The sequence below is a fragment of the Dermacentor albipictus genome, chromosome 9 (assembly GCF_038994185.2).
Source record: "Dermacentor albipictus isolate Rhodes 1998 colony chromosome 9, USDA_Dalb.pri_finalv2, whole genome shotgun sequence".
Taxonomy (NCBI): Eukaryota; Metazoa; Arthropoda; class Arachnida; order Ixodida; family Ixodidae; genus Dermacentor; species Dermacentor albipictus.
Genome location: NC_091829.1, coordinates 95891438 through 95918439, shown reverse-complemented (window position 1 = coordinate 95918439; position 27002 = coordinate 95891438). Strand labels below are relative to the sequence as shown.

Here is a 27002-nt window from a genome sequence, read left to right as displayed (position 1 = left end):
AGTTGTCTAAAAATTCTTCTATTATTTTCCCTCTGACTTCTGTGTGGCTACTGCCCCGGATGTTGTTATGAGCATTAAAAATCACCTAATAAAAGGAAAGGTTCTGGAAGTTCTTTTCACGAGATTTTCTAATTCTTTTCTTGTGATATCCTTACCTGGTGGTATGTACAGGGAGCATACTGTTATTGTTTTTTCTATCTGAACCTTTACTGCAACAGCTTCTAAGTTGGTGTTAAGGTTCACTTCCCGTACTGGGACTCCTTGGGCAACCACTATAGCGACTCCTCCGTATTCGACTGACGACTGTTCCCCTATCTTTGCGAAAGATGCTATATCGACGTAGAGGTTCTTTATGGCAACCTTTCAAATGAGTTTCTTGCAAACACATAACAGAAGCCTCGGCATCCTCGAAAAGATCGTAAATGTAGTCAGTATTAGTTCTTAAACCACTGCAGTTCCACTGCACAATAGTAGCCATATTTGATGATGTAGATTATCAAGTATTTCACGAAGAAATTCCATGTAAAAGGTCACAAAGATGACATACGTCAATGAGCAAGAGGCTTGCCAAAATGCTTTTTAGGTTACGTCTTCTTGGCAGAGAGAATGACCGGAAGTTTACCCGCTTTGTGTTTACCAGAGGGAATACCCGACTTTTTGGTTTCCCTACCAGATTTAGGCTTTTTTGTTTGATTCGTGTCCGGCGGACACACTTCCATCATATCATCGCCCCTTGGGCGTTCCTTGTTGATGGTGCTTGATGAAGGTGCCGACTTCTTGGAAAGAAAGCGGTCCTTCGGCACCAATGTTGAGACCTTCTTGGCCTCTACCGCGTGCTGACCGATGTCAGCCCCAGCAGAAGCCTCTGGGCCTCTTGGGAGAGGTTTGCTACGAGCGTCTGTTTTTTCGCTGGGTGAAGAGGGCTGTAGTGCTGACACTTTGTCCAGCAGCTCCACCTGTGTTCCAACTGACACCATCGGCGGCGCACGCCCCCTATGCACAGCCTGTGCTTAAGTACCTCTATCGGCAAACGCGACTCTCTTTTTGGCTTCAATGTATGGTATGTTCTCCCGTACCTTCAATACAATCACTTTTTCTTTTTTCCACTCATGACAAGACCTGGAAAACGCCGCGTGTTGACCCACGCAGTTTGCACAGCACAGCTCGCTTGTGCACGTTTCATCACCATGGTCTGGTTGACCGCATTTAGCACAGGCTGGTCTTCCGCGGCATGCCTGGGATCCGTGCCCATATTTCTGACACCGAAAGCTCCGGCGGGGATTGGGCAAATATGGTCTTACTCTAAGTTACAGGTAAGCGGCTTTAACGGCACTTGGAAGCGTTAAGGAGTTGAAGGTCAGCACAATGAGTTTGGTCAGAGTTCCAATGTTATATTTTCTAAATTTATATTCGTCTTGCAGATAGAGCACCCTGATCCCTCAAGGCTTCTTCGATGTCCTCGTCTGTGCCCTTTAGGAGTTCTGTTTGTGAAATCACTCCCTTCGCGTAGTTCAGTGTAGGATGTGGTGAGATAGACACACTGTTATCACCGATCTTGTCAAGTTTCTTAATCTGCCTGCTATGCTGAGCCGTCATAACTTCGAGCAAGAGGTCTCTAGAATTCATTTTCTTTGCTTTGTATGTCTTACCAATACACTCGTTAAATGCCTTGGCGATGAGAAAAGGGGACGTCTTTAATTTTGCGTTCAGTTTCAGACATGATGACAAAAAAGTTTGTAAAGCTATCACTAGGTTTACTGAAGTTCATTACCTCGGTCCGGTGCCTTTTCGGCCTCCGATCAGGTTTTGCTGAAGAGGGGGTTGTATCCATGAAATTACTTATACGTTCGGCAGCTAAGCTGGCCGCCCACCATGGAGCCCAACATGGGAGTGTTTCAAAAACCACTAGCCATACATAACTGCTACAACCATATAACTATGACCAAGGAACGCCACGCCCACATGGTTAACCCTTGCCGCCTCGAAATTCGGAAGTGAGGAGAAGTGATAAGAACACCGGAAAGAAGAGGCAGCGAGAGGGAAAGTAAAAAATTGAATGGAGGGACAAGAAAAGGCGACTGCCGATTTCCTCCAGGTGGGTCAGTCTGGAGGTACCGTCTATGTGAAGCTGAGGCCGAAGAGGTGTGTTGCCTCCGCCGGGGGGCCCTAAAGGTGCAAACACCCAGCATCAGCTCAACCTCCAGGATCCCCCTTTCCCCAGACACGGCTAAGCCGCGCACGGCTACACGCGGGAGGGTCCAACCCTCGTGTGCTCGGGTACGTGGTGTCGCAACACACAAAACGCCTGCTGACGCAGACGCCCCTGCGGGGACAGTGGTTTTGGCACGTAAAATCCAATACATTAAGTGGGGACAAAAAAAAAAGGTTCTTATGCAGAAAATATGTATGAACCTAACTGGAATTAACGTTATGAATAGGGCCACCACTGATGTTTGCGAAGCGCCTGTATTGCGGTTTACTGAAATCGTGCGCACCTTTATTCAGGAAAGACTGATTGGAGGACGTCAGAGTCCACGTAGCAAGTGTTGAGTGCGAACGACCTCATCAGTACATGTCGTTGGCAAGGTCGAGTTCTTGTGGCGGAAATGTGTATGAATCAAACTGGAATGAGCACTATGACTAGCTTGACTACTGTTGTCGGTGAAGAACTCTTGTTTTGGTTTATGGACATCGTGCGCACCTTTACTGAGAAAAGATTGATTGGCAGACGTCAGAGCCCACGTAGCAAGTGTCGAGTGTGAACGAAGATCGAATCTCTGCCACAGCGGCTGCGTTTCGATGGGGGCGAAATGAGAAAACACCCATGTACTTAGATTTATGTGCACGTCAAAGAACCCCACGTCGTCGAAATTTCCCGAGTCCACCACTGCGGCGTGCCGTAGAATGAGACAGTGGTTTTGGCACGTAAAATCCCATAACTTTAGTGGGGAGAAAATAAAGGTTCTTATGCATAAAATATCTGTGAATCTAACTGGAATGAACGTTATGAATAGGGCCACCACTGCTGCATGCGAAGCGCCTGTATTTCGGTTTACTGACATCGTGTGCACCTTTTCTCAGGAAAGACCAATTGGCGGACGTCAGAGCTCACGTAGGAAGCGTTGGGCAGGAACGACCTTATCATTACTTGTTATTGGTAAGGTGGAGCTTGAACTGTAAGCCGCGTTGTTCTTTTAGCAAAATGTATTTGCGTAGTAAATTTGGAAAGTAAAGAATAATTATAATCTAAATTCATTTTATTCATACATACGCATCCAAAAAGGATGTAATTAATTATGTTGACGGTTCCCATTTACCGACCATGGGAAAACAAGGAACGTTGCCGTGGCCAACAGTTGCACTTGACTAACTTGTCTTCGTTGGTAGAGCGGTTGCATTCTTTGGTAGCGTTTATGTACGCCGAGCTCATTTTCCCCTGCTATGATTGGAGGAGTAGAATAAGGTGATGTTTAAACAATAGTGAAGGAAGTCGGAATGTTAAGAGTGGTGCGTTTCGTGAGTTGGGATAGTGAGGAGGTTGGTATCCGCACTGCTGTCACTTTTCTGAACAGAGATGACAAAATTGCAAAAAAAGTCTGCATGTGTAAGCAGGCGTTATAAACATACTGAGCCTTGCTTTTGCAGAAAGCAATAAAGAAACTACACTGATTGGATTCCTAAAGAGGAACAATAAGAAAAACGAAGAAATATAAATATAACAAATGAATAAGATCTCTCTCTCTCTCTCTCTCTATATATATATATATATATATATATATATATATATATATATATATATACTGGCTAAAGTACGAGGTGTCATGGAACACGCTTATTATGGCCCTTACTTATTTTATCGCCTTACCAGACCTGTTATTCATTTTCTAACGTATTGGGGGAAATATGTTGATGTGTTTTAGTAGTTTATTTGAAAAGATATAACAATATTTGTTCCCCAACCAGTGTCAATATGAACTTGGTTAAAACACGCTGGCGGGCTAGTTGGTTAGAATCCATGGTAGAGTGTATAAGCGCTACTGGACGCGGACGAAGAAAGGAGATACGATTCGGAAAAGGAGATACGACTCCTTGGTTTGTCTTCGTGACAATTGTAGTAGATATTTTTTCTCTTTTTTTCCCTTGCCTTGCACACGTGTCCGGTTCAACGAAATGTACCACTCAATGTTCTTTTTTTGCTGTCACGTTTGTTTCCGCTCGCACGGTATATATTTATCGATGCGTGCGAAAATAAAATATATAGTTGAAAGTGAAGCGCTGTGTCTGTGTATCTGTTTCTTTCTTCTTCCGCGTCCAGTCGCGCTTATACACTCTACCAGTGTCAATAACAGACACTAAACGTACCGGTTTCATATGTAAAACAACATCCCGAATCTGGTAATGTCTCCTTCTTTATTTTTTCTCAGCTAATTTTAGGTTCAAGGAAATTAGAAGGGTTAACAAGCGTCAAGCGCGAAAAGCGATAAAATGGGTATTTTGTAATTCCGTTGCATCAGATCAGGGATCGTATACCTTAAGATACAAGACACACACCGCAACATCTGCAAAGATGGCTGGAGTTCCTGAAGAGAAGCAAATGGCGGCAAATAATGGCGATAGAAAATTACAACATTTTTTATGTTAAGTACTTAATCAAATCTGTAAACATGTGCACGCTTATGCGCAATGAATCACATTGTGCCGCTCGGGAACACCGTACGTTCCAAATTTAAGAAATGGGAAGCGCCAGCCGGGCTCTATAAATTAAAAAGTTTTTGCCGTCTAGTAGTTTATACCACATGCGAGAGAGGAGCAACAAATGTAAATTGAATCTTCATTCTTCTATCGTGCAGTGTATAATGAATCAGTTGAAAACACGAGTATTAAGGAGTAATATTCACTATGGAGATTTTCGAAGTAATAACGTAGGGGCATATGTTGCTGAATCAGAATTGGTCAGCGAGCACTTTGACAGGGAACGTTGTGCGTACAAAGAATATGGAAAAACGCAAATGGATACTGTATCACTGCATCCGCTGTCGTTGAAATGACGTTTTAATTGCAACACTTTGCACAGTGTGGAAACATTTTTATACAAAATATATTGTTGCAGATATTGAATATGGATGCCTGGAAGGTAAATACCTGCACGCACACCGCGTAAAGGAACTCTAAGCGGCAAGACTTGAAGCAGGGTAATTCTACGCACAACATTGCAGACCCCAGAAGTCACCATCACTGATTCTCTTTGACAAGATTGGGCTAGTTGGTGGATTGGCGGATGAGGCTTCACCAAAGTATTTTTCACGAAAAGAATTGGCGACGTAAGAGCTCTATGATGTTTTCGCGACGAAGCAAAAGTAGGTTGAAGGTAAAGTGTTAAATTGTGTAAAATTAGATACACTGGCAAATCTTATTTCAGGACACTCTGCTGGCGTCGTTCTTTCATGTCACGTCAAAGGTGGACACACATATGAATTTTGCGCGTTTATTTGACTCAGTAAAAAGCAAAATATTGTGCATTTCTAGAATATTTTTGCATACAAATTTGTAATGTTGGAGCTACGTTATTTTTATAACATTTTCCACGGAGTCTTAAGTTATGCCAAAACTATTGTTCGACTATGACATGAAGTTTTTTTAAGACCATTACTTCCTACTTTTGCGGGAACTCACTTTTTGAAAATATTCATTCTCGAATTCAGGGTAAAAAGCTCTAGATAGAAATTGCGCGAAATAATTATGAACAAGCACCACTATTTTATATTGTCATGTAGAAATCTCAATTCGAATAAATTTTGTTGCGGGCGAGAAAAACGTTTTGAAGTCGACAAGCACTTTGAGAGTTTGACATTGTGCATGCACTGGAAAGCACGTGCAGGCGACAATTGAGTTTTGGCCCTGCTTATGAACTATTTAGGCATAAAATATGAGCGCATGCTTTTCAAACGAAGCAAATGGCACTAAAGTAGAAGTTTACGCTGTTGAAATGTTGATACGCTCGTACCTGCGTTTCACGATAATACATTGGGTGCTGAAAGTAAACCATGACAGCTTCGAGGTCATCTTCGTGAGAAGATAGTTATCTGACAACATGTATTGTGCATAGCGCTGATGCATTGTTTTGTAAGTAATACAGCGTGGCAGACTACGAGTTATTCAATAGCCCGAAGCATCGACATTAGACGCCAAGCGGGGAAGAGGATGCAACTATCAAGAAATTTCAAGTTTGCTGTGGTTGTCCGTGGGCCTCATCAAGCACCGTTTTAATTCTGATGTTAAGCAGCAGAGGAAAAAAAGATCACCATGCGATTATTCTGCCTATTATCTTAAGTATTTTGCCAGACGACACAATTAGGCTAAGTGAGTCACTACCAGCCACGGTGAATTACTTCCATCGATGCCGCGTTCGCCTTCCTGACCGGGTAGAGCCCCCCCTCCCCCCCCCCCCGAATAACAAGGGGTCAACTGAGAAACATGAGCCTTTTACGATGCATTTATACGGCCGTCAAGTGAAACAGGCAGCGTTCACCTGGCATATAACCACCGGGGAAATGTGTGTCAGTAAGAAACTGGCGGGTCATGCGCGTTCTATATTGAAGACAGCTTTCGGCAGTGCCCGTCGACAAGATTGGTTGTGGACTGCAATTTCTTTTCTCCCACGATCTACTCAAAATGAAGTTTCTTGATCACAAATTGAAAGCCTGGTGTGTATACTTAGCTGTCTCACGTATCTTTTTCTACAGGCCTCTGAAGCTTAATTTAGGTATGACCATCGTGAAACGGTGACTCTATGGGAAATTCGGAAGTGATTTCCTTGATTTCCTTCAAGTCCTTGATTGTAAAGTCGAAACTATATTTAGCCTAAACTCTACGAAATGGAAAATGTAGAGTAGAGATGTTGTGCCTGATACAGTAAGGGCGTTTATCCAAAAAAGGCTTACCTTGTTTTCCCAAGACTGCATAGTTTCTCACTATAACACTTAGAGGGAAATCTGGCGCCACCGTCTATGGGAAATTCTTAAGGGTTGGTGCGCCATCATGGGAAGTACGGTATATTGTCACGTGGTAGTGACGGTGAAGAAAGAACACAGTAGCAGTACTGTGAAAGACAAAACTAGCTTTTATTGGGCGAACCTGTGCCCACAAAACAGGCTACACTTAAAGCACAACGATAGCGGCGAACACAGTCGGCGATGGTCGAAAATCTGATCAGCGGGTCAAGCGCGTCGGCTTTTATAGAGCAGTCGTCGAATGTTCCAGACTAATCGTTTGGACCCGCGTAGATTCAACAAAGTTCTACGCCATTCGCGTCAGGTGATGAAATCAGATAACATAACGTTCGGCGATAACAGACAGCGGATAGAAGCATCGATAACGTTCCAGAAACTTCGGATACATACAGGCGCGTCCCACGCTGTGCGATTACATTTGTTAGGCTGCGAAACGTGGTTGCCCGATAAAGATAAGTATACGTGTCAATACCCCCCTCTTAAAAAGCATCGACCCGATGCTGCAAACAAACGAAGGTAATAAACAAAAGCACTTGTAGCAAAGAAAAGAACAAAAATGACGAAGTTCGTCAGCGTCCGTAAAAGGGTTTAAGGCGCACCACGTGGACCACTTCAGATCGTGCGCGGCGCCGCTGTGAATGCGAAATGCCGTCTGGCACGACCTCATAGTCCACAGCGCCAATACGTCGGATGACCTTGTAGGGTCCGAAATAGCGTCGGAGTAGTTTGTCACTGAGTCCTCGTCGGCGTATCGGGGTCCAGACCCAAACACGGTCTCCAGGTTGGTACTAGACGAAGCGTCGTCGCAGGTTGTAGTGTCGGCTGTCGGTCCTCTGCTGGCTCTTGATTCGCAGGCGGGCGAGCTGTCGGGCTTCTTCGGCGCGCTGGAGATAGCTAGCGACGTCAACATTCTCTTCGTCAGTTACGTGCGGCAGCATGGCGTCAAGCGTCGTCGTCGGGTTCCTGCCGTAAACCAGCTTAAACGGCGTGATCTGTGTTGTTTCTTGCACCGCCGTGTTGTACGCAAAGGTTACGTACGGCAGGACCGCGTCCCACGTCTTGTGTTCGACGTCGACGTACATTGCTAGCATGTCGGCAAGCGTCTTGTTCAGGCACTCCGTGAGACCATTCGTCTGCGCATGGTAGGCAGTTGTCCTCCTGTGGCTTGTCTGGCTGTAATGCAGAATGGCTTGGGTGAGCTCTGCTGTAAAAGCCGTTCCTCTGTCGGTGATGAGGACTGCTGGGGCACCATGTCGCAACAGGATGGTCTCGACGAAAAATTTCGCCACTTCGGCTGCGCTGCCTTTTGGTAGAGCTTTAGTTTCAGCAAAACGGGTGAGATAGTCCGTCGCCACGACGATCCACTTATTCCCGGATGTTGATATCGGAAACGGCCCCAACAAATCCATCCCAATCTGCTGGAATGGTCGGCGAGGAGGTTCGATTGGCTGTAGTAATCCTGCTGGCCTTGTCGGTGGTGTCTTGCGTCGTTGACAGTCTCGGCATGTCTTGACGTAACGGGCGACGTCGGCGGTCAGACGCGGCCAGTAATACCTTTCCTGTATGCTCGACAGCGTCCGGGAGAATCCGAGGTACCCAGCGGTTGGATCGTCGTGTAGGGCGTGCAGTATTTCTGGACGCAGCGCTGACGGTACAACAAGAAGGTAGCTGGCGCGGAATGGTGAGAAGTTGTTCTTCACGAGCAGGTTCTTTTGTAGCGTGAACGAAGACAACGCGCGCTTAAATGCCCTAGGGACAACGTTGGTGTTCCCTTCCAAATACTCGACGAGGCCTTTTAGCTCCGGGTCGGCTCGTTGCTGTTTAGTGAAGTCTTCCGCGTTTATTATCCCAAGGAAGGCGTCGCCGTCCTCGTCGTCTTGCGGCGGGGGATCGATGGGGGCGCGCGATAAGCAGTCAGCGTCGGAGTGTTTTCTCCCGGACTTGTATATTACCGTGACGTCATATTCTTGTAGTCTGAGGCTCCACCGCGCCAGCCGTCCTGAAGGGTCCTTTAAGTTAGCTAGCCAACACAATGCGTGATGGTTACTGACGACTTTGAATGGCCTGCCATAGAGGTAAGGGCGGAATTTAGCTGTAGCCCAAATGATGGCGAGGCATTCCTTTTCAGTCGTAGAATAGTTGCTTTCCGCTTTTGACAGCGACCGGCTAGCATACGATATCACCCTTTCAAGTCCTTCTTTCCTCTGCACTAGGACGGCACCGAGGCCTAGGCCACTGGCGTCAGTGTGGATTTCGGTATCGGCGTCCTCATCGAAGTGTGCAAGTACCGGCGGCGACTGCACGCGTCGTTTGAGTTCTTGAAACGCCTTGGCCTGCGGCGTTTCCCACTTGAACGCGACATCACATTTGGTTAGATGTGTTAGCGGCTCCGCGATGCGTGAAAAGTCCTTGACAAAGCGCCTATAGTAGTCACACATGCCGAGGAATCTGCGCACTGCCTTTTTGTCGGTTGGCTGCGGGAACTTTGCGATGTCAGCTGTCTTCTGTGGGTCTGGGCGTACTCCTGATTTGCTGATCACGTGGCCTAGGAACAAAAGCTAACCGTAAGCGAAACGGCACTTTTCCGGCTTTAGAGTGAGCCCTGATGACTTGATGGCTTCTAACGCTGTCGCAAGCCGCCTAAGGTGATCGTCGAAATTTCCGGCGAAGACAACGACGTCATCCAGGTAAACAAGGCACGTCTGCCACTTCAGTCCGGCTAACACCGTGTCCATGACGCGCTGAAACGTTGCAGGCGCCGAGCAAAGTCCGAATGGCATGACCTTGAACTCGTAGAGGCCGTCTGGCGTGATGAAGGCAGTCTTTTCGCGATCTCTCTCGTCGACTTCTATTTGCCAGTAGCCAGACTTGAGGTCCATCGACGAGAAGTATTTAGCGTCGCAGAGCCGATCCAATGCGTCGTCTATCCGTGGAAGGGGGTACACATCCTTCTTCGTGATCTTGTTCAGTCGACGATAATCGTCGCAGAAGCGTAGAGTTCCGTCCTTTTTCTTTACCAGGACTACAGGAGAGGCCCACGGGCTTTTCGACTGCTGGATGATGTTGTCGCGCAGCATTTCGTCGACTTGTTGCCTAATAGCTTCACGTTCTCGCGTCGAAACTCGGTAAGGGCTCTGGCGGAGTGGTCGAGCGCTCTCTTCGCTTATTATGCGATGCTTTGCAACTGGTGTTTGTCGAATCCTCGATGACGTCGAAAAGCAGTCTTTGTATCGTCGGAGAAGACTTCTGATCCGTTGCTGCTTACTCATAGGAAGACTTGGATTCACGTCGAAGTCTGGTTCGGGGACAATTCTCATCGGGGTAGATGCGGCTGATTCCGAGAGGACAAAGGCATTGCTGGTTTCCGCAATTTCCTCGATATATGGATTGTCGTGCCCTTGTTGATTTTCCAAGGTATTTACGTAAGTGTTCTGTACTGCTTGATTACCTAATGCCTCTATGACTGCTGGTATCTCTACTGAATCAAATGCCTTTTCGTATTCTATGAAAGCCACATAGAGAGGCTCATTGTACTCTGCGGATTTCTCGATAACCTGAGTGATGACATGGATGTCACCCATTGTAGAGCACTCCTTCCTGAAGACAGCCTGTTCCCTTGGTTGACTAAAGACCAGTGTTGCCGTTATTCTATGGAGATCATTTTGGTAAATATTTTACATATTACTGAAAGTAAGGTAATGGGCCTATAATTTTTCAATTCTTTAACGTCTCCCTTTTTATGGATTAGTATAATGTTCGCATTCTTCGAGTTGTCCCGGCTACGGCGGCCGCATTTCGATGGGGGCGAAATGCGAAAACACCCGTGTGCTTAGACTTAGGCGCACGTTAAAGAACCCCAGGTGGTCAAAATTTCCTGGGTCCTCCACTACGGCGTGCCTCATAATCAGAAAGTGGTTTTGGCACGTAAAACCCCAAATATTATTATTATTATTATTATTCGAGTTTTCTGGGACTCTTGCAGTCGACATACACTTCGTATAATGAGCCGCCAGTTTTCCTAGCATTGTGTCTCCTCAATCTTTCATTAAATCGACTGTTATTCCATCCTCTCCTGCCGCTTTTCCCAGTTTCATGCCTTGCTAAGCCTTTCTGGCCTCATCTCTAGTTATAGGAGTAGTTTCTGTATACTGTTCATTGCTGTTTCGAATAGAGTGCTCCAGACTCCTCTGAGTACTGTAAGGGTCAGTGCAGAATGCTTCCGCTGCTTTTACTATATCTTCGAGATTGCTGATGCTATTACTTTACTTATCTTTCAGTGCATACATCTTGGTTTGTCCTATGCCAAGTTTTTTTCTCACCTATTCCAGGCTGCGTCCATATTTTATGGCTTCTTCAGTCTTTCTCACGTTATAGTCTCAAATATCCTTCATTTTCACCTTGTTGATCAGTTTTGACAGTTCCGAAAATTTTATCCTATTTCTTGATTTGGATAGTTTCATTTTTGTCGTGTGTTTATTAGGTCTTTTGTTAGTTGGGAAAACCTGCCTACTGCTTGCCTTAATGCCTTGCCTCCTACTTCAATTGCTTCCTCTGAAGCCAACCTAGTTACGGTTTCATTCATTAGCACTATGTCATCATCATCTCTCTGTTCTAAGGCTGCATATTTGTTTGCAGGTACCAGCCTGAATGTGTCTGCTTTTACCCTTACTGCCTCTAAGTTGACCTGTTTTTTCTTGACCAATTTAACTTGTTTTCTCTTCAAATTGAGGTGAATCCTAGCCCTCACTAACCTATGATCACTGCACTTTACCCTACCGACCACTTCTACATCCTGCACTATGCTGGGATCGGCAGAAAGAATGAAGTCAATTACATTTCTTGTTCACCATTAGGGCTTTTCCGGGTCCACTTCCTATTGCTACGCTTCCTGAAAAAGGTGTTCATTATCCGCAGCTTATTCCTTTCTCCGAATTATACCAGCATCTCTACTCTAGCGTTTCTGGAATTGACGCCGTAGTTGCCCATTGCTTGTTCACCAACCTGCCTTTTCCCCACTTTTGCACTGAAGTCGCCCATTACTGCAGTATACTGAGTTTGCGCTTTTCTCATCACTAATTCAACATCTTCATAAAACTGATCTACTTCCTCATCATCGTGACTGGCTGTTGGAGCGTAGGTTTCTACTACCTTTAATCTATACCTCTTATTAAGTTTGATTATGACTACAGCTACCCTCTCATTGTAGCTATAGAATTCGTCAATGTTGCCCGCTTTGTCCTTATGGATTAGGAATCCTACCCCATATTGCTTCTTTACGAGACTTTTATAGCAGAGGACATGTCCGTTATTCAGCAACGTATGAGACTCACTAGCTCTACTAATCTCACTAAGGCCGACGGTATCCCAAACAATGTCTCGATATCCCAAACAATGTCTGATAATTCTTCAAAGGGTCCCGCTAAGCTAGCCTTACTCGTGAGGGTTCGGGTGTTAAACGTTGCAAGGGTAAGTTTCCATCGGCGGCCGGTCCGGATCCAGAGGTTCTTAGCACCCTCTGCTGCTTTACAGGTCTGACCGCCGCCTTGGTCAGGTGCTCAGCAGCTGCTGAGGACTGAGGGCCTTTGTGTAATTGAGTGGGCCATTTGGGAGGGGGTGGCCGAATACTGCACCAGGGAGTCCATTTCCTGATCTGGTGAGGAAGCGTCTTGGTAAAGCTTTGTGGGCCTTCCTAATTTGGTTGTACCTGGATGAGTACAGCCCCACTCGCTTTCGGCATCATTTGCCGGGGACAGGTGTCACTCCAAGCCTGCAGAAGTTGTGCACTGGAGGAGGTGAAGTTCAAGCTCACCATCATAAATAACATAGCGGGAATCGAACTTCCGGCTGTGGCAACCGATCATTCGCCATAGCTCAGTCAGACGTTACCGAAGAAATTACCTAGGACCCTGGGTCTGCGCATCGCCGGTGAACCATAGCCCTGGCCACGTCAGGGAAACTTACAGCTGCCCAACGTACTTCAATCAAAACCCTCCGGTGCTGGTCGTGGACCCGGGAACACCAAAGGGGAGTCAATCAAGGGACAACGCATGCCTGCGTTGCACCAAGATGATACAAAGATCGTGGTGAGACCTCGTGGGGGTCTCAGCATCAGCAAGGTCGGCAATAGGAAAGTTGGTCCGGCCATTTACGCTGCGGCGGGAATAACCAAAGAAGAATGGATCCGGGACATGATATGCCCGAGTTAACAGCAAAACATCGTTATCATCAGTACTTCGAAGAGAAAAAATGTTGATTGGCGCGTTGGAGTCACCAAGATTGTCGCCCAAAGTAAGGAGCACGAGGTCAGCGCCTACGAATCGGCCCCCCATGGTATGACCAAGGGAGTCATACGAGGTGTCTCCCTCGGAGACACGGCTCAAGAAATCAATCATAACATCATAAAGGTATATGATCCCTCTGCTGTAGACGCCAACCACATCACCAACACGACGTCTGGGGTGAAAGCCTACAGTGGACCCAAGTGCAGAACTATGGTCGTTACGGGCGCCTGCTCGCAAAATGCTCTTTATACAGAAAACAGATAGGTATCTGCTATCAGTGCGGTCGCCTGTGTCACCGCATGGATGTTTGCCCGAATCCGACAGACCGGATATGCCGAGGATGCGGTGCTCCTCATCCTGATGAACAACACAGGGGCACCCCTAAGTGTGGCCTCCGTGGAGCTAAACATTTGACCGCGGACAATGCCTGCCTAAAGTTCCCCGACGTGGAACACAAACGCCAGTGAGAGCGGAGAAGCGTGAACGACACGTCAGCAGAAGCCTCCAAACCGCCACGTCGAGAGGGAGCAGCCTCGTCATGGGACCGTACCACTCTCTCTCCCGTTACGGCGGGAGAGGGCGGAGCAACAGCTGCGCGTCAAGGCCGGGCTCGAGAGAGTCATCACCAGGTGATGTGGCCGGCAGCAGCTGCAGCGGGTGACGCCTGGTGTGGCGCTCAAGATCGAAGACCGGGAGCCAGCTGCCGGCGAGAAACGCCGGGAAACTTGTGGGCTGGGTAGATAGAATGCCCATCGCTCTTAGCAACAAAGATTTGCCTCCCTTTCCCAATACCCCTAAGAAAGAGTGTGAGGAATGCATGCAACTCACAATCTCACAAACAATGGATGATAGAACACTCACAAAGAATGGATGACAGAAAACGCACAATTGCCAAGAGGAACGCTCAGCCAGAGCCCCCGGTAAGAGCTATGGAGGCAGAGAAAACTGAATGAAATCCGTCTGAGGAGCCGGCGTGGGCCAAGCCCATTCAAGCCTTCACCGAGGTTGTCACACAGCTTGCCAGCCAGATCGGCTTGGTAACGTCCAGGATGGCCAAGTTCGACGCGCTAGAGGCTAATGTGAACCATCTCATACTAGCCAATCTGTAAGACATAAAGGGAGCACCCTATGGGAAACTCTGCATGGGAAGTAGTCTGACGGTGACCAACATGTGCCAAGTTGGGGGAAAGGCGTAAAAATTGGAAGGAAGATGCAATAACTTTAGCCCAATGGCACTGTCAATGAAGCAAAGAAAAAAAGGGAAATACAGCAATACATTGATAATACGGAACACAAGCTGGGTATCCTTGCAATAAAGAAAAGAACTCGCGACCCAAACTTCCGGGGTATATCACGTAGACAGATCCCAGTGAGAAAAGCGTATCAATACTAGTCCGAAGCAACGTAGCTGGGAAGCAACACATGGCCAGTGAGAGAGGGTGTGAACAAGTTATCTTGGAAATTCACACCAGAAGCATAGGAAGCGAAGTCACCATCTTTATACTCAACGCCTACTACCGGCCCTCCAGAAGGATCTGGACATAGAGGGCAGGTTACTCGAGAGGGGAAGGCGGGCTGCCGACCCCTATTGATATTAGGAGATTTCAATGCGCCTCTCACTCAATATGGGGCTACAAATTTGGCTCAAAGAGAGGCAGGCTGGTCTCGAACGTCACGGATCAGCACAACCTAGCCGTCCTCAACGAACCAGACATTGCCGCCCTCACGGGCACCAGTACGTCCTGGGGCACCGCTCCAGCATTTACCCTGCAGAGAGGAGCCTGCAGAGTAAGCCTGCACGGGTAAGCCTGCACGGGAGTGAAGCTGAGTTCGGACCACAATATGCTCAACATCACAATCAAGGGGTCCATGTTCAAGGCCCGAATGGGAACAACAAAGATAACAGATTGGAAAAAGCTGCGAAGCAGGAAAGCAGCCGACGGATCGAGGACACGAACAGTACCAGACTACATCTGTAATAGGCCAAGGAATATCTCCAGCTGGTAGAGAAATACACCCAGAAAATTGCGACCACACTCCGGACACCTTGTGTGGACGCAAAGCTTGTCCACCCCTGGAAAGCACGACAGAGCTTCACCAGACACTGGAAGAAACGACGCAACAAGAAACTTCGCGAACACATTTATGAACAGAACACGCAAGCCGCTGAATACGCGCCGAAGTAGTTCAGAGGGAACTGGCGGAGCGTGTGTCACGGACTGCCGGCCACCCTGTCTACCAGGAAGAGGTGGTGCCTCGTCTGCTACTTGATCGACCTTCTCGGCAGCAATAGCGCCATTAATCGAAGTCTCACAAGCACCCGCAACATACTGTGGGTGCGACGAACTCATCAAAGACCTGAAGGCAAAGTACCTGGAAACGGAGAAGGGTCGGGGAGTCTGGCGAAGTTCTAATGAAATGGAAAGAGGCAGAAGCTGAGGAAGAGACTTCACATCGCCAACATGCGGCTGATATCCCTCACGTCCTGCGTGGGGAAGGTCATGGAACATATGGCACTCAAGAGGTTTCAGTGACATCTAGATGCCACTGACCAGATGCCGGATACAATATATTGCTTTAGGCAACACCTGGGCACCCAGGATGTTCTCGTACAAATCCACGAGCTGGTATTCAAGCCGGCAATGAAGCAGGCACCGCGAGCACTAGTAGTGCTCGACCTCAAAGGTGCCTTTGATAAGGGCATGCATAAGAGTGTCTCCCGCAATTAACGCAAGAGGGGTTGCGAAGCGAGAACGTAAACTACATCCGAGACTTTCTTTCCAACCGAACGGCCAGAATCAGAATAGGAGAGGAGACATCCCAACTTATCTCTCTGGGGAATATAGGAACACCGCAAGGTTCGGTCTTCTCCCCCATCCTGTTCAGTATGTCTCTGCTGCCGTCGCCCAAGCTTCTCAATTAACAGATGGCATTGCCCGTGCATTATATGCCGACGACATCATACTTTGGACAGCGAATGCAGGGTCGGATGGCTAGATGGAAGACATGCTCCAAAAAGCGGCTCACACGGTCAACATCTATGTGAATACCTCTGGCCTTTGCTGTTGGCCTGAGGAGTCTGAGCTGACCATTGTCAGACCACGTGCTTTAGAGAAACAAGCAGAAAACGCAGGAATCGCTCTGGAAGGTGTCCTAAACCTAGCGCGACTTCAACTCGGGATCCTCGGCCACCTGATCCAGGCATACGGCAAGGCAACGGCCGTAATCAGAAAAGTCAAGCTCACGTAAGAACAGATCTTGAACATGATCAGACCAGTGGCCAACAGGCGGAGGGGCCTGAACGAACCGCACACCTGGCGCCTCGTTCACTCATTTGTTTTCTCGGCAAACGTCTACACAGCGCCATACATAAAACTACACCACAAGGACGTCATAAAACTTGATGCAATAATCAGGTAAGGCAGCAAGCAGGCCTTTGGTATTCCCATAAATTTATCCACGACAAAATTACTTCGAATGGCAGTCCACAACACAGTAGCCGAACTCATAGAAGCCCATATGTCTAACCGAAGTGTTCGTTTAGCCAGACCATGGCGGGCAGAAGGGTCCTCGGCAAGATTAGATGGCGAGAATCACACTACAGCCGCCCCGGCCAGTTAACTGAAAAGTTAACCGAGAATCTGCAATGGGAACCACTACCGCGCAACATGTACCCCACAAGGCACGCCGGACGACGCGACGCCCGTGCAGAAGCCATCTCCAGGACCCTGGAGGAAGATGACACTGTACTATGCAGAGACACCTTTTACCCAAACGCTCCACGAGGGTAATGGTCGCGGTCACCGGGCTGGACAAAGCAGGTCATGTATAATGCGCTGACCAGGGCATCAATTAACACGCCGTGTTCGGAGGAAGCAGATGAAGCTACGATAGCCCTCTCACACCTGCAACCTAACGTCACCAAGATCGTCATGGACTCACAAGCTGCGTGCATGAACTACAGATTTGGCTGGGTGTCCCTTGCGGCACTAAAAAGCTTCGGAAAAACTACGTCTGCTAAACAAACAATCGAACTAGTTTGGGTCCCAGCCCCCTTCTCATTTGAGGGCAACGGGTATGTTCATCAACAGATCCGAGCGCTAAACTCGTGGGCCACCGAGGAGGAGGCAAGGGATTGGCATCCCATCACCAGTTACACAGATGTCGTCAAGTATTACAGAAACGACAGGAAGACATTGCCACACCTCCAGCAATCCTTGACCAGCGCTGAACAAACGATACACAGGCAAATCCAGGCAGGATCTTCTCCGTACCCCTGTCTCCAGAACCAAATGTACCCAGAAGGAAACGCGAACACACGTCCTCACTGCAATGCACTAGGCACCCTCCGGCACGTCATAGGCGAGTGAAATTTCTCCGAAGATCACCGCCACCCATATCCATAACTAACGCACCCTACTATCTCCCGCATTTATAAGCGATTGGAGATCTTGCTATCTAGTCCCGCCCTTGTACGCCAGCTCCGACTGATTCACAGGGTCCAGGCGGCCCAGGAAGCATATGAACCCGTGAAGAGGCAGCCATCCCAACAGGCGCTTAACGTGCTCCATTTGATTATGGGTCAATAAAGTTGTTTCTTTCTTTCTCTCTCTCGCGAAACCAAATATTCGTGCGACAGGATCTACTGAGCATGGCGCTGATTGGTTGATTTGAAAGTACTACAGAATAGCAGATTATGAGTTACGCAAGAGCCTGCATCATCGATACTGGGTGCCTAACAGGGCGTTGGAAGCAAGCAATTATCAAGAAATTTCAAGTGCGCATTTTAAGACAGCTGTGAGTGTCCGTGGGCCTGATAAAGTGCCAGTTACATTGTTGTGTTAAGTAGCAGAGAAAAAAAGTAACCATGTGAGAATTCTTCCTTTTATTCTGATTATTCTGCCGTAGCGCCAAATTAGGCAAATTTTCCCACTATCTGCATTTGCGAAAAGCTCAAATGCTTGTTCACCTACCCGACGTCTCGAAGCCTTCCTCCTTCCGCACCCAAAAAAATATAAGGGACGAATACACCATTTACGATGTATTTTTATCAATGTCAAGTGAAGCAGCCAGCCTTTTCTTAGAAAGCAGCTAGAGGGCATATGTGTGGCAGAAAATAAGCGGAAAGGCGTACATGTTCTGCAATGAAGACACATTTCAGGAGCGCCGTCTGATCAGATGGGTCTTGAATTCAAAGTTTACGTTTCTCATATTTTACCCAAATGAATAAACAGCGGTGAAAACGTACACCGGAAAACAGAAACGAGGATGGGACACACACGGCACTGCATCGTCTGTTCTCCTTTCCCGTGTACGTTTTTAGCGTTGTTTTTGCACATTATGGAAAACAACCAACTCGCTCAATCTGCCGTTCTTCTTCATCCAAGTGAAATTTCTTGTTCACAAGCTGAAAGGTAGGGGCTTATTGTGAGCTATCTGACGTGATTTTTCTCTCGGGCCTTACTGCCTAATTTAGATCTGTTATCTCTAAAAGCGACTTCATGGAAAATTCGGAAGTGATGTTATAGAAAAGTGCCTAATTTCACAGCAGACAATAATTTTTAGCACAAATTATAGCAACTGTAAAAATAGTACAAAAATGTGGCTGAAATCTTAAAGATGTTTATCGGAAAAACTGACTTTCTTTGGTTTCGCATCAGATAGCACATAAATAACCCTATAAACATGGAGGAATAAACACCGGACCAAACGAGGCATGAGACGAACGAGTACATGCAACGTACCATGCGTGTACAGCGCCAACGACAAGGCGTTGAAACTAATGTCCCATTGGAGACACACCATAATATAGAGGGAATATTGACAGTAGGTTAGAAAGAAAATTCAATGGGGCTGTACTCAACAGCAATGAATGAGTGAAAAAACAAAAGCTTTATTATAATTCAAAGCGTTGGGTAGAAGACTATTCGATGTGAGATGTGGGTATCCGATTATGAAAATATGGTGCTGCCGTCTAAAATTTCTATGGCAGATTATTGACACGTATCCTGTGGAGAGAGCGCAGAGAATGTTTAGTATGGTTTGTCCATATGTCGAAGTATCCCTTCATTCAGGGTATTACTATGTTCAAGGTGTTTTTCGTAACGATGATGGAGTAAAGGCGATGGAATCTGGCGGTGAACAAGACAGGAAGGCGACTTACGTCATTTAGTCATCCCATAAACCGATGTTGCAAAGGCAGGCACCGCACTCTCTTGTACTCACTCTCGCACCACTGGTTACTGGTGATGGCAGCCTTGTTGATTCGGCTTATGACGTCCGGTTCATCACAGAAGGCAAACTTCTGGGTACTTTTGGTGTATCTGTGATGAACTAGTCCGACGCAAAGTTTGTTTTAGGTAAAGTGAATCAAGCTGCAAGGAAACGCGCATGGAAACATGTGACAGTAGTATCCCGGTGACGAGGAGCGTATAACAAATGTAATAAACTCTTTTACCCATGTTTAGCGCTTGAGTTGTCGCGCCTTGATATTCTTTTATGCAGTGTCTGCATGGCTATGTACACTCATTCAATCAGGACCTGAAATGTCCGGCAAGATGCTTTGCCGTTTAATGTTTTAAAACTGTGTAAAATGTATTGAAGATTTCATTTGAACAACAACGAATTTTGTCGTAACGTATTTGGGTAGGTTTTCCAAACTCGTTCTACGTACGGAGTACCCTGCAATGGGCGGACAGTACTAGTGGCTGACCAAGGTGTAATCGATGACATGTCTACTTAGGATAATAATTTTAAAGATTTATCAAGCGAAATTTATCTTTTAGAGTAGTCATGTTGGTCAGATGCAGTTTTCAAATTGAAGCTCATTGATCAAAAACGCCAAACGCCGCTTTTCGATTTCGCATATAATACTTGAGGCGAAATGCTTTCTTTTTCTTTTTTAACTGGAGGCGGGCTGACGCATGCCATTTCTTATATTTGAAACACGCGAGGTTTCTTGGTTCCATAGTGTTTTCGATTATGCTTACTACTGGACATCTTTTCTTTCAATCATTACTTGACATAGAATTGTTGTCTTTAAGAATAGGTTTCAATGGCTGTCATTGCACTCCACGGGGGCTCAGAGGCTGTCGCGTTAAGCTTAACAACATCAGGTAGCGGTTGCAAATCCCGGGCGCGGCGGCCGTATTTCAATGGGGCTCTATGCTAAACTACCCGTGCTCCATGTATTGGGGACACGTTAAAGACTCCGGGGTGGTGAAAATAAATAGGTGTACCCCGCTATGGCGTGTCTCACAGCCAAATCGTGTTTTCGCGTGTAAAACCTCAGAATCTAATTTGTGTCCTTTGCTTGCCTTCAGGGATTCCGGTGGTCTTCCCAGCTGTTGCGATAGGTGTATTCGAATCATAAGATACACGATGCGTCAAAGAATGCACAATACACACCGACGATGATGCAGTTCTTGAATATATGGGGATACTTAGTGTGTTGAGATGCTAAGTTACATGTAAAGTACTACGTTATTCGATTACACCACTGCCGATATTTCACACCAGCAGCGAAAGAGGGGCGCTCTAACGTAAAACTATTCCAAACTGTTCTATTAGAATTCTGCAATCAGCCCACCGCGATTGGTCAAAAACTTTTTTGGACCACCGCCATTTCACCTGCCTGTCACGCGACGTCATGAAAACCGCGATAGCTCCCCATGTGATGTGACGTGTACACAGTGATTATGCATAATTGGACCGAACAAAACAAAGATAGTTATTTCTGAGTCGGCGCCTTTTTGCCATTAGCCCTCAGCTATTGGTCAAAAGCTTTCGGGCAGCACCCACTTCGCCTGTCTCTCATGCGATGTCACAAAACCGCCAAAACTTACCGCGTCAAAGCGACGCGGGCGCGTTAGAGATGCGTTAATATGCCGAACAAAACTTCATTTTCTTCTGAATAGCCGCGGGTTGCACCATTTCGGAAGGAATAAAATATGGCTACTGACGATCGCTCCGGCACTGGCTACGCGCCCCTAACGGAGAGCATGGGTTTATTTGCGTGTAATAAAACTTCTCACGTGGCCGTGTAACGTTTTCGAGAACTTTTGGCACGTTTATGACCTCGTTCTGCCAGCTCTTCTTTGCTGAGGATCCGTTTTAGCGTCATTCTTGAGCTTCCGTTGCATGCCGCTGTGATTGTCGACGAGCCACCGCAAGCTAAGTAAGAGAAAGGGGATCAATCGCAGACGCCGGCATTACCCTTTTCATCCCGTTATCAATATTCGGTGCAGTGGCTAGGTCCCATCGAATCCCTTTCGACTTGAGCATGCTCCTAGCCTCTTGTGAACCAATTAGATAAGTCAAGCCGCTCAGTGCAGGCAATGTTATTCGTTTTTCAAGCAAACAAAAGTGACCTCCTATTAACGAGGAGAGCGTTTGATTGGTTTGTTCAGACAACTTTGTGGTTGACCGCCCGATGCTTGCTTTGGCGGTTACGCAAATTTGACGTCAGGAGATTGGAATAAAAGCATATTGGAATAGTTTTACGTTATACGGCCCAAGCCTACACTTGGTTTCTGGAATGCTAGCTTTGTCTTTGACTGGTTGAGCTCTGCGTCACCAGGTGTCTGTTTCGTGCAGCCCGCTAGATTGAGGAGCAGGTAAATAGAGAGCAAATAGTGGTTTATTCGGTTACACGAACGCATCTTAGAGACTAGGAAGAGCCGCGAGTGATTGAGGAGAATTTTGGTAAGACTGCAACGAAAATAATTTGGAAAGAAAGGTAAGGGGAAGTCGGAATGCTCATACATCACGGCGCCAAAGGGAAAAGAGTAAATTCAAAGTGTGAAGAACATGTTTGGTTATCATGTACAATGAGTGGGAAGAAAACTTGGCCAGGCGTAACGCATTTGTGGACCAGCAATAATTGCAACGACAGAATGCCTTCAGAACTTGCAACGTCAGAATGGCTTCAGAAAACGTAAGCCTGTAGATGATAAGTTATTTGTCCTTACTCAGTCTATTGAAATATCCAGATAAGAAAGGAGACTGTTATATGTGGCCCTTTTTAGACATTACAGGAGCGTATGGCAACGTAGACTGCAACATTTTGTGGGATATTCTGGAAGGGGAAGGTTTGTGTGATGATTGTATAAAGCTTTTGAGAGAGAATTACCTAGAAAATGCCGTTTGCGTTGGCTGGGAAGGGATGAGGAGCAAAAAGAAAGTTGATCAGAACAAGAGACTGAGACAGGGGTGCCCTTTATCCCCACTGCTGTTTATGATGTGCAGGGTGAGGATGGAAAGCGCGCAGAAGGAAAGTATTGTCGGGTTTAATCTCTCATACAAACATGTGGGTAGAGGGGTAGAGCAGCAGTTTCCAGGTTTGTTTGATGCGGACGACATTGTGTAGCTAGCTAATAAGCAAAGTGATGTGCAACATCTAGTTAATATATAGGACCGGAAGGCGAGAATTTCAGGTGTGATGGTATTCAATGAAAACAGTGAACAGGCAGTTTCAATTCAAGGCGAGGAAATATCTGGGGTAAAAGAATATAAACACTTTGGTTTTTCGCTTTTCTTTTCTGCCTAGTAATAATTGTTGTCACCTGTTACATGTTACCTTTGACAATGTTGCATATCCCCTCTATGTAATACCCTCCAACGGAGGGCCCTTAGGGTATACTGAATAAATGCTGAATAAATAAATATGGATAAACGGGGGCGCAAGATATGCAGAAACACCGAAAAAAACAATACCAGCAAAGAGGTAAGAGAAATTAGGTCGTTATGAAACACAGAGCGCTATGAGGATACAGTAGGTACGAGGTGCTTCGGAGTATGTGGAAGGGTGTAATAGTTCCAAGACTTACACCAGGAAAAGCGTTCGCTTGATAGAAATCAGGGGTGTAATCAGGACTCGACGGCAAACAAAGGTAAGGCGGACGCCTCGCATTGGGCGCTCATGGGAAGACTACAAAAGAAGCTGTGCAGGGTGTTGGGGGCTGGACGAGCTTTGATGTGAGAGAAGGCCACAGAAAAATTTTGAAGAGCGTCTTAGGAACATGGAAGAAAGTAAATATGCTGGAAGAGTGTTGAGGTATGTGTACAGGAAAAGCATTGATTCAGAGGGGAGGAAAATAACTGGGAAGGTACGAGCAAGTATGGGAGCTTTATGGCGAGCAACATGGCAACAACGAACATCAAGAAGAAAGTCAGAGAAGCTGATATAATTTCATGGGTGGCGGTAATGGAAAAGAAACCTGCTATGATTAACTACTAGGAGGAAAAGGAAATCAAGACAGAAACAAAATATGATATCTCAAAGCCAAGCTCATTACTTTTCGAAGCGAGATCAGGGTTGTCTTAGAACACCACGACCTTTTAAAGCGGGATGCAACAAAGAAAAAAAAACATGTGCTTGCTGCGGTACAGCTCTTCCTGTAAAACGCCCAGTTCGCTTGCCTTTTCTTAAATACGGGTTTGCTAAAACTCTCTCATACCGTCTGTTAAAAAAACACAAATAAAATGTAATATCAGCTCAGAGGAACACGTGAACTGGTTGTTGTAACAGATAGGCCGCGCTAGCTTTCTGATGTCAGAGACGCAAGTAACGCGTGACATCTTCGTAAACATCGTAGCCGCCCTATACACGTTCACAATGCACCATGAAAGCACTATCTTCTGACATTTTATTTTCTATGCTTTTGCCATGTATAAGAATGATTGCTTTCTCTCACAGCACGATTAGATCGCTATATTTGCACGCAGAGCTGAACAATGCCTCTGCTATATTCATAAACAACTCATAGAAATGCTGACGCAGTTCCTTGGACCTGGTTCTGTTATTTTTATAACTGAGCTCATCAATTTTCAATGACATATTCCATGTCGAGCGAATACGTTCAGTTTGTTTCGCCCAGTGGCACCTGACAAAGATGAATTATTTCCTTTTAACTGCTTCCACGATAACATTTTTGAGCCTCAGTTCTGTATATATAAACCTCCTGACTATTCGAACGTCTCTATAGGCAGTGCTAAGGCGCATACCGAAGGAAGAAGACGACAAGGATGAAGTACGGTATGTCATGCTTTATGCAAAACTATTTCTATATTCAGAGCTGAGTGTCCTCTACTGCGTAGGATTGTCTAGGACGACCCATCAGCAACGAGATCATGAGCATATGTACGATCCAACGCAATAATTTATTCAGCTGCTGTAGGCAAGCAGCAAAAACAAGGGAAACTGTCGCTGCAAAACCCCATTTGAACCATCGCTATGGTTCTGTCTCTTCTTTGGACTGTTTACGCATGCAGAGTTCCGCACTAACATCCACAAATGCGTATGTTTACCTGGTGTGCCCACAGTACAATGCCCGATATGTAACCCGATGTTTCCTTGGATAGCGGGAAAGTTGTGACACAGGTCCACAAATATTCCGCAGTGGAATAGCTTGCCTGTCATGAATCAGTGCCTTAAATGTGATTGCCCGCTCATACGACCAATTCAGTCGGAGAGATTACTGTGCCCAAACAGCTTTTGTATGTGACTTATATTTGTGGCTCAATGGGGACAGGCACCGCGAAGCCGAATTTTCAAAGTTTTAGTCAGTCCCCTAGACAAACAGTTCTAGCTGTGGATCTTAAAAATACTCACTGAAAAAAAAAGTTCAGGAGCGCCGTCCGCTTCATTTCCAATAAAATGGGCCTTTTGTGCAGCTCACCCATAGAGCACTGAACACGACTCTGAGGAGAATAGCTTGCGAAAAGTGAAAAAAGAAAAAAAAAACATTCACGAGTCACGATTTATTCTGACACTTCCTTATATGTATTGGTTATACTTGTGCACTGCATTTGCTCCCTAATTTTGCTCATGCCAAAGATGGTTACCGTCGCAAACGAAAGAAGGTGAAATAAGGCGCATCATGAGTTGCGTTTTTGTTTATACTGAACTTAAGGTTTTGTGGGGAGCAAACAGCAGAATCCATTGCCGGATGTTTGTAATTTTATGAGGCGAACAATAAGTACTTCAGAAATGATAGTTTGATTAGGTAATTAACTAAACTTTATTTACTTAAAACTGTTCAGCGAAAGGCACATGTCCGATTCGCAGGCTGGAACCAATGAGTTCACAAGTCACACTGACTTGAGATAAATTTTGAAACTATGAGCAGCACCAGTTCCGAGGGAGCCGGCAAGAGACATGCTGTAACAGCGCTAAAATAAGTGTACTTGTGGATTTGTTTGTCACAGCCAAGCTTAGGCTTGACTGACACAAGGGTCATAAGCCCGATCCTGTCACTGTCACAATACCGGTTTCAGTAAGAACAAAGCGCTTCCTACACGGTTTACCCTTTCAAACGTATGCTAACTACGTTGTCACATCATGTTAAGAGGAAGCTTCAGCTTGGGCCTTGCTCCAATGGAACCTATTCAAATAGATGTCTAACGCTCAATTTGTTTTCTGAGATAACACCAAACTAATTTTAATGAAATTTGTTGAATTTTAGAGAGAAAGCTAAACTACTGTGACTGTCCAAAGTGTAATTTTGACTAAGGGCTTCAATAATTTTAAAAAAATTGCTGAAAATGAGTAACCTTGAAAAAAAAGAGAACCACGGAGGTTATGAACCCGTATCTCTGCACCAAAAACAGATATTGCTATTGTGTATACAGCAAATGTTAGAACATCAGCATTTAAAGTGGACAAATTGGCTATCTGTCTTTCTCTCCGTCTTTGTATGTTTGTATCTAACCATTTTCCGGCCTAGCTGAATCGCCTGGTAGTCGACGTTCGAATGCGTAGCGAATTGCGCTGCAGTCCTTACGGAACAGGGTCCCACACCAATTATCGGACCAACATCATTCACTGAATATGTGGCAATGTGTAGATACGTCCTGCTCTTCAACGAACCTTTTTCGCTCCGACATGGGTACCACTGTTCGAAGAAACTGTTTAACGCCGAATAGAAGTGCAGAGTATGTGCTACCGTGTCTCTGTTGGTCTTCAATGAACCTTTATGATGCCAGCATGCGTCACATGGTAAGTGTCAGTTGGTATGTGCCGCTATATAATGAACGTCTTTTACGGCAACTCGGGTAATGTGCCACTCGGAATGGGCGGCTCTACAATGAAGAAACTAACCTCTAACTTTCACGAAAGTTTAGCGTCATAGAACCGGTCACAAAGGCTCCTCAAGGACATCAAGCTCACGCTTTTGTAGGTTGCGCAACAAATGCGCTTGTTAAGTGCCGCTTTTCAAACAACGCCTTTCAAGCCATCGCTTTTGCCACCTGCTCCAAGGATTCACTAAGTACTTGTGCATTCTAAAAACTTCTAAGAAATATCTCTTAATTTTATCCGATACTGAGCGGAATGGAAATTACGTCATGGTGTTTCCTCAAGGACAGCAACCAGACGCGTTTGCAGGCTCCACCACAAATGCACTGAGTACGTGCCGCTTTCACATGAACGTCTTTAAGCCCTGTGCTCCAGCGAGCTGCGGCATAAATGCACAGAGTATGTGCCACTCAGTATGCGGCAAGTGAGGGAACAATCATAAGCGTGTATTTACCGCCGCGCCAAGATGCTCGTCTCGGAGGTCACGTGCGGACTTCCCGGCAGTGACACTAAATGGCTTAACGTTTCCAGAAGGAAGCGCAAAAGACGAACAATGTTGCCACAAGATGCGTTTCTCAGTGCTTGCACGCAGGGGGGCGCCATGCATTTGGAGGCCACGCGTTGCTTCGGGATGGC

The 27002-nt window shown here is 46.2% G+C and overlaps 1 protein-coding gene across 1 annotated transcript in view; it reads left to right on the top strand.

Moving 5' to 3' along the window:
• The first annotated feature begins 24292 nt into the window (after window positions 1-24292).
• Window positions 24293-27002, top strand: part of LOC139049995 (uncharacterized) — a 159999-nt gene continuing 157289 nt past the window's right edge. Inside the window, exon 1 of the mRNA XM_070525980.1 lies at window positions 24293-24326. Within this exon, the coding sequence (XP_070382081.1) occupies window positions 24317-24326 (10 nt within the window). The 5' untranslated portion in view covers window positions 24293-24316. The remainder of the gene's footprint in view (window positions 24327-27002) is intronic.